The 8,999-nt window shown below is 32.6% G+C and overlaps 1 protein-coding gene across 1 annotated transcript; it reads right to left on the reverse strand.

Annotated features, from left to right (window-relative positions):
- Positions 1 to 6,720: 6,720 nt before the first annotated feature.
- Positions 6,721 to 8,083, reverse strand: LOC107981818. The gene is made up of 4 exons (XM_016988507.2): positions 8,062 to 8,083; positions 7,961 to 7,977; positions 7,609 to 7,825; positions 6,721 to 7,527 (listed from the first exon to the last, which is right to left on the reverse strand). The coding sequence occupies exons 1-4, from the start codon at positions 8,081 to 8,083 to the stop codon at positions 7,331 to 7,333; spliced, it is 453 nt and encodes a 150-aa protein (XP_016843996.1). The 3' UTR covers positions 6,721 to 7,330.
- Positions 8,084 to 8,999: the final 916 nt, after the last annotated feature.

Below are 8,999 nucleotides of genomic sequence, written 5' to 3' on the forward strand. Positions count from 1 at the left end.
GTAAAAATGTCAGAACAACAATTAAATCACATGGAATGGAAAGCAAATATAGTAGATTTCAAGAAGAGAAAGAATGATGATCAACATAATAATGACGAAACTAGAGTTACCAAAATAACATTAACTCAGGCTAATGAGGATGAACAATCCAATTTTGATAAAGAAGGATATTCCGAAAATTACAAAGGTCCCTACCCAATATGGGTTAGAAACAAGGACTCCTCAACTAAAACTTTTAACATTTATAGAATTGGAAAAATTGTAGTGAAATATTATAGCTCAGTACAAGAAGTTAAAAGGGATGGTCGTTACAAGGGAATTATTATTTTTAATGAGAGAGATGAAGCAAATAAAGCGTTGACAGACAAAGTTTTTACAGATAGTGACATGGTGACCTTTATACCAGGCTTCAAGAAAATGAAAAAAGGAGTCCTGAGAGGCATTCCTGTTGATTTATCAATAGAAGAATTGAAAGAAGAGATTGTCGCTTCTGCAGAAGTTCTACACGTATCTAGAATGAACAGAAAAAGTCCTAACAGCACGAATGATGATGACAGATGGATCCCAACAACCTCAGTACTAGTTAACTTTAAAGGCGACTCACACCTAACGAAGTTAGTATCTGCCTTGTTAAGACAAGAGTAGACCCCTATGTACGCAAACCTATGCAATGCTATAATTGCTTCAAATTTGGACATATGGCAAAGTCCTGCAGGAACAAGAAACGATGCTCTATGCGTGGCGAAATTTACCAAGAAGAAGAAGAAGGAAGCTGCACTGGTTTGACCCCGAGATGCGCCAACTGCAAAGGAAGTCACAAATCCTTTGACAGTGGATGTCAGGTATACGAGAAGAATGTACTATTATGTCAAAAAATGGCATATGATAACCTTTCATACGCTGAAGCACACGCCCAAGTGTTTGGTATAACAAGAGCACCAAGACTCAACAAGACAAATTTCCCTAGTTTCAAAGAAAAATTGATCAGCACAATAGTAACAAATCAAGGTGAAAAGAAAAAAATTGACAACAATCGTAACTTAATCTCAACTGTCAACCATACTCAAAAAGAACAGAATCATCAACCTACCAACCAACACACAGAGAGCAGTAAAGATAGGATCCCAGTCCGAACCTACGCAAGAAGTAAAGCCTCTGATTTTTTCAACATGGACAAGGAAAACACCACCAGACAAGGGAACCAAATTAATGAAGAAATAGCTGCAGTCAACACCCAATGCAGGGCTCCACCACCATCTCTTCAACCAACGCATCCAGCACAAAAGTTATCAAATATAACGACTAAACTTCAGGAAAGACTAAACTCTAATAATAATAATAAATCTCATAAAACCATAGTACCTAAAAGTCACAAAAAACCAAACGGTTAACATATAAAAAGTTTACTTATTTTTATTTAATTAATAATATTTATTTATTTGTTTTTTTAGATCAGTATTTAATACTACCTTATGACTAAAAATAAGAAAAATAGAAATTTGAAAATTCTACAATGGAATTGTAGAAGTATCGCCAACAAACTTGATTTTCAAAATATTGCAAGCGAATATGATGTGATTCTATTTGTAGAAACATGGTTAAATTCAGACTCAATAATATTCAAGGAAACTTATTTCAATTTAAAAGGATTTGAGATAGTTAGATTTGACAGAAGTTATAACAAAGGCGGCGGTTTAGCAATTTGCATAAAAAGTGGCATAATTTTTGAAAAAGTAGATTTAAACTTTAAATCCGACAAACTCGAAATTGGAGCCGTCAAAATCGATTCTAATTTAGGAGAAATTCTATTCACAGTTTGTTATAGAGCACCTGGGCCGAATCAAAACATTTCCAGCGCAGAATGGGAAAATCTTACAAAATCTGTCACTCAATATGGAACCACCCACTTTATCATGGCGGGAGATTTCAATGCATACCACACCCTATGGGGGAGTGCAAAAGTATGTGCTAATGGAAAAGTAATTGTAGAGAACCTAGATTTTGACAACTTTGTTCTACTTAACAATGGTAGCCATACCCATATTACTATCTCCAATACAGGATGTTCTTATTCTAATATTGATTTGTCGTTTGTTTCTCCCGGCCTTGCCTTGATGAGTGATTGGCGCGTATTGGATGACAGATGGGGTAGTGACCACTTCCCAATAGTGTTAGAGATTAACGCTGAACCAACGTACAAACAAAAAGCTGAATATAGGTACAAGTTAGACAAAGTTGATTGGGGAAGCTTTTACGAAGAGCTAAACGAAAACAAATATTACTTTAGCAGTCTCGAGTTCACGAGTTTAGATACAATTACTAGATATACTACATTTGTTGAATTTGTTGATAACGCAATTGTAAAAGCTTATTCTATAGATAACAAATATACGGAGAGCCCTAAAGGCGTTAGACTGAAAAATGATTGTAATAATAGAAAACCGAATTGTATATGGTGGAATGATGTGTGTAGCGAAGCTGTACGTATGAGAAAAGAAGCCCTTCTTTCCATTAAAAATAAGTTTACATTAAATAGTTTCATTGAGGTCAAAAAAACAGAAGCTTTTGTTAAAAAGACATTAAAGGAAGAAAAGATGAAATCTGTTAAAGCTTTTTGCGAATCTGTGAATCCTCGAACAGATATCAGGCAATTTTGGAGAAAAATTAAAAGGTATAAAAATGGGATTAATAAAAATCAACAATCAATCGGAAATAATAAACAAGAAACTAATATTAGAAATACAATAGAAAGTTTATGTACACCTAAAATGAATATTAGCAAACCACTTAAAAATATCACGAATATGGAAAAAGATCATGATCCTTCAAATTTTTTGGAATCACCAATATCTTTTGAAGAACTCGAATTTTGCTTATCAAATGTTAATACAAAATCTGCACCTGGCACTGACAAGATAGACTACGAAATTATTTCAAGGCCGCCCGAGTTCTGTTTGAGGATTTTATTAGATTTGTATAATGACATATTTCATTGCGAGGTTTGTCCAGATGAGTGGAAAGAGTATCTAGTCAAATTTATTCCTAAAGGTAACTCAGATAAGGTCAGACCCATATCGTTAGCCTCGTGTATGTTGAAAGTCATGGAAAGAATCATTAAAGAGCGCCTAGAGTGGTGGTGTGAAACTAATGGCATTTTATCAAAATCACAAATGGGATTTAGAAAGGGCAAATCGTGTACAGATAACTTAAGTATTATAGTTTCCGATATTCAAAACAACTTTTATCAAAAAGATACAGTAGCCTCATTATTCCTCGATGTCAAGGGTGCATATAATGATGTCATCCCTGAAATTCTTATTGACGACTTGATAGATCTCGGAATTCCAAGAAAAATTGTATGCTTTATCAGTCACTTAATATTAGAGCGAAATGTTTTATTCTGTACTAATAGCGTAATTATCAAAAGAACAATCATCAAGGGGCTACCTCAAGGCAGCGTTCTGAGTCCCCTCTTATATGCTTTATATACGAGAATGTTAGAAAAAATAATTAGTAATGCTTCCAGTATCTTACAATTCGCGGATGACATTTGTATTTATAACAAAGAAATTAACCTAAGCGTTGAAAGCAAGATTAATAAATTAGAATTAGATGCGTCTAGAATCACTGAATTTTTAAAAGAAAGAGGTCTTGAGATAGCCCCAGAAAAATGCGTTCTGGTGATATTTCACAACTCAAGATATAATATTTATAAAGAAACTAAAATTAACATTAATGACAAAGTAATTGTAGCATCCGATTATGTTAATTTCCTAGGAATGTATCTAGACTATAGATTAACATGGAAAAAGCATATTGAACAAGTCTGCGATAAATGTATGTCTGCAATGAGAGTTCTTAGTTGTTTAAGGAGAACATGGTGGGGTGCGGACTCATCATCTTTAGTTCATTTGTACATAGCCTTAATTAGATGTCGAATTGAATATTGTGGATTCCTCATCTCACCATGCTCAATAACTGAGTTTAATAAGTTACAAAAAATTCAGAACATTGCCATCAGATTGGCTCTGGGATATAGGAACAGTACACCCATAAACGTAATGATTGCGGAAGCAAAAATCCCTTATCTAAACACAAGAATTAAAGAGCTTGGTAGTAAGTTTGTAGTCAAGTGTATGTCAAACAAGAACAACTTGGTAATTGAAAGTTTGGAAAGATTGTTAGTAACTGCTGAGACTAATGTATATTGTAATAATTTTAAAAAACCTCTTTTACTGGAATGTTTTCAAGATCACCAAATTTTTACCCATTCAGTTATATGTTCTGAGGTATATATCAGCTATATGGGAGACTTCAAGGGAGCATCCTATATCCCAGAGATTGATTTAGAAATCGGAAAAAAGATTAGCGAATCACAGAACCCTAATGTAAGATTTAATTTAGCGTTTCCAGAAAAATTGAATGTCACGCAAATATTCACAGATGGATCTAAAATCAGGGAAGGTGATGTTAGTGTAGTAGGTTTTGCTGCATGGAGCAAACACCAATCCTTTATATGTGCGTACAAGATTCTTGATATAGCATCAATTTACACAGCCGAATGCAAAGCTCTATTACATATAATCAATAGAATTACAGATTCACACCAAAACAACGAGTATATCATATTTTCTGATTCAAAGAGCGCCTTATCAGCCTTAAACAATTTTAATAGCAGGAAAAGTTCACCGTTGATAGCGGATATAAGACAAAAATTATCATATTTAGCAGACCAGAATATCAAAGTTAAATTGGTTTGGATTCCTGCCCATATAGGATTAACAGGCAATGAAATAGTTGACGATATGGCTAAAAAGGCCGCAATCAACGCTGAATTTCTCAATGAACCGATTCCGTACACAGATCTTTTTGAAATTATTAGAGGAAAACAAAAGAAAGAAAACGAAAACATTGTTTGTAATTTAGGAAAAGAAAAAGGTATTTTTTATTTTGAGAATTTTTATAAAAAAGCAAACAAACCTTGGTTTTATAATCTAGGTATTATACCAAGAAAAGCGATTGTATCTATTAACCGCATTAGAAGTGGGCACACTTCTCTAAACGCAAGCCTTTATAAACATAAAATTGTTGATACTGATAAATGTGAATGCGGTGACGAAGTTGAATCTGTAGAACATGTATTTTGGAGCTGTAAACGATACAACTTACAACGAGACATTATGTTAAAAGAATTAAGGAAGGAATGTAAAATTGGCCCATTCTCTGTGATAAACTTATTATCAGATTTAAATAGAAATGTTTTATTCAGTATTTGCGATTTCATTAATAATATAGACCGTAATATTTAATTTTTGTGAAATTATATTTGAATTTCGCGCGGAAATGTAGCAGTAGTATACTCTCATAATGTACATAGGGCAATGTAAAATACTTAACGCCAATAAAGAGAACTAAAAAAAAAAACGTCCAGCTGCCGCAGCACAGAGACGGCACGTGACGGCACGGCGAGACAGCACGACGTGCCGTCTCTGTGCCAGCAGAAAACGCTACCGGCGGGGAGCGATTTTATCGCATATAAAAATAACGCTAAATAAAAATTAGTTAGAACGCATAACTAAGCATCTACATCATAAATAATTAATAAATTTTGTTATATAGTATAAAAAAAATTTTATGTAAGAAAAAAAAATCTGCCGGGTGTAGGGCTCGAAACCACGATCTTTGGATCAGAAGACCGAAGCTCTAGCCTCTGAGCCACAACTCTTCTTACAATTTGATGCACAATTGCACCTAATAATCATCGCTAATAATTAGAATTATGTAATAAAATAATGTTTAAATGTAATTCGGTTTGGAGAGAATAAAAAAAGTAATAAATGTATGCTCTTACTAATTAAAGTCCATAATTATTAATAATGCAACATTCTGAGCACGCGGCACGCGTGCTGTCGCTGTGCAGTCTCTGTGCCGTCGCGTACAGACGCCCTAGGACGCATGTCGAGACAGCAACTGGACGGCACAGTGACAGCACGACGTGCGGCACGTCAATAGCACGTTGTGCCGGCACGTGCTGTTATCTGGGAAGGCTATTTCAGGTTGACATAAAGTCAAACCCGCATGTGCCCATTACCAATTCCGGACAGAAAGTATGAACTGAAACGTATGCCGATAGGTGTCCAGATGTACGAAGCGAGACTCGGAGTTGACCCGCCAGATTCAAACGTAGGCTTGCTTCTCATTGATCATCTCCGTGCCATCATCCAGGCGCAACCAGCATACGATTGTTTGATTGTGCTTGAGAATCCTTATATCGAATTAGTGTCTTGAGAATTGTTGAAAAAGCGTGGCGAATGAATGAACAAAAAAAAAAAAAAATAATGGATATTTAGAAGTAAACTCTATAGATCCATTTTACATGAGGTAGCAAATAAGGCAAAGCGTATGCCAAGGTTATAGTGTATTGCTTCCCTACTGAAATAAATCACATGATAAACGCGCGAAAGTCGCATGAAAATCTCGTGACAATTGCGTGATAATTGCGTGATAATCATGTGATAATTTCGACCGATTTATCACGTGATTTTCACGTGGTATATTCAAAATTCATTGGTAAAAAAAATATTATTTCATAATGTAGTCCCTGTAAAATGGATTTTTATAAATTAAAAATAATGCAATTACAAAAGAAATTGTTGACAATAATATTTTATTGTTTAAATCATGTCTTACACATTTTATAACAAAATTATTATTCTCTCGTTAATCATAATGATCAATATCTTTAAACTCTTTTCTGTAATCACGCTAATATCACTTTTTCTCGATTAGTCCAAGCGGGTACATTAAAAATAAAAATAGTAAAAAAATAGTTATAGATAATCAGCCTATAATGTTCCACATTTTTATACGGTTTTGTGGCACCCTATTGAGATACTGAGAGCTCACGCCAAAAACTAACCTAACCACTTTTTTGTTTTTTACGCTTCTTAAACCATTTTTAGTCAATTAGTGGCTTTTCTGAAAAATCCGAACTTGAAAATTTTTTTTTTAAAGTCAACAATTGACTGAGAATGGTTTAACAAGCGTAAAAAAGACAAAAAATTTGTTAGATGACATTTTGGCATGAGATCTCACCTGAGATCTTATGTGAGATTTTTTAATAGGGCACGGAATCTGGATTTCAATCGACTTTCTAACTTTCTTAATTGAAATATGTTAATCTCAACGATTTAATTTCAACAATTTGAATAATATAAATCTAATTTAAATCTCAAAGATCTGTTTTACTAAACAAAGGTATTTACTAGAAATGAAAAATTTTGATTAAGAAATAGAAAATAAAAAACAATTAATCAATTTTTATCGAGGATTATGATAATTGTATCGTAGATTTTCTGTCATTGTTGATTCTAGCAGTTTTCCTGTTTCCGGCCATTCGTTGCTTTATTGCTGCTGATCTCAAGTTACGAATATGATATCTTAGATGATCCACTGCTTTATTTAAATGCGTACTACGTTTCTTAGACGTAAATGATTTGTTGCCTTTGAGAAAATCCCAGTATAAACCTAAAAATTTGTATAAAAATTCATTATCTTTCTAATATATTAAATAGCAACAAATATAAATCCAGAAAGTAAAATAGTTACTTATTAAAAGTCGTAGTAAATTGTGTTCGATAAGTTTGACTGGAGATCTATTGGGAATATTTTTTGCTCCATTTCTTAAATCCATTGCTCCGTTCATTAGTTGTACAGGTCCACCCCAAAGATGCTTTGCAACAGTTGTTAGAAAGTAAGATGGTTTCTCTATTTGCAGATAATCCCATACTGTTTTATCAATGCTGACATTTTCACCAAGGTATATCTACAATATATTAATAATATTTTAAAAATAAATACTAACAGTATTTTTAGTTATTATAGTAACAGGAACATAATCGATAAAACCAATAAACTTAATTAGAAACTCCTATTAGCTTATTATACTTTAAGGTAGCACCTTATCACTAATAAATACTATTGAGATATAAATGAAATTTCATACGTCGATTCATAATAATCCAAAAACGACTCAAAATAATTTTTGTAATGCCAGGATACATGAGAAAAAAGTTGTAAGCATGTTTACTTTTCACTCATTTAACACATAGTCTTTTAACGCATTCCCAGTGACAGTTACTCTTCAATTTTATAAAAACTACCGTTCAATTTTTTTCAAAAAGTTAGTCCACTAAGCTTTTGTATGAAAGTTTTTATTACAGTTAGGACGAATAGAATAATTTAATGCCAATGCATAATTATTATTTGGTGTGTGTTTATTGTGCAGTTTCTCTAGTAAAATAAATATCGTAAATAAATATGCAAGAAATAAAAAGTTCCTTCATTTTGCACTACAGGGACGTAGCGACAGTACTATCTTTAGTGAAAATCAGTTTTAGTTAATTTTTTTTTTGCAGGGACGATAAACATTTATAAATATTGATTACCAGGTAAAGATTTGTTTGATCATAGCATATGAAATTGTTTTCTCAATTTTTCTTAGGTCTATTAAGCTAAAGTTTTTACATGTAGAAAAAAAAAATAAAGGGTAGTACTAAATAAAAATAAATATTTAGCTAAAGATGGTACTGCATTATAGTATACTTAAGTTATAGTTTCTACTTAAGTAGATCGGTTTTAAAAAATATTTTTGTTTTAATAATATTATTCTCATTAGACTTTGTGTACATAAATACATAAATTCAACTATGTTAGTTTAACTATTTTAATTAATTTAACATGAATGTAACTATATTGCAGGTTTATGATAGTAATGCTCACTCTAATATATTCGATTATTCAAGTGATGATGAACTGCTAAGGATTTTAGAACAAAATGACGAAGATCCTAACAATATTAAAGAATTATTTAACGATGAATCATTTTTTGAATCTCTTGATTTAAATATTAGTGGTTCTCCAGCGAAATTACTCTTCATGGCTTTAAAGTATTCTTTATCAAACAGATTGTCTATCAAAGGAATATTGAATTTATTACG

This window comes from Nasonia vitripennis (assembly GCF_009193385.2).
Source record: "Nasonia vitripennis strain AsymCx chromosome 4 unlocalized genomic scaffold, Nvit_psr_1.1 chr4_random0006, whole genome shotgun sequence".
Taxonomy (NCBI): Eukaryota; Metazoa; Arthropoda; class Insecta; order Hymenoptera; family Pteromalidae; genus Nasonia; species Nasonia vitripennis.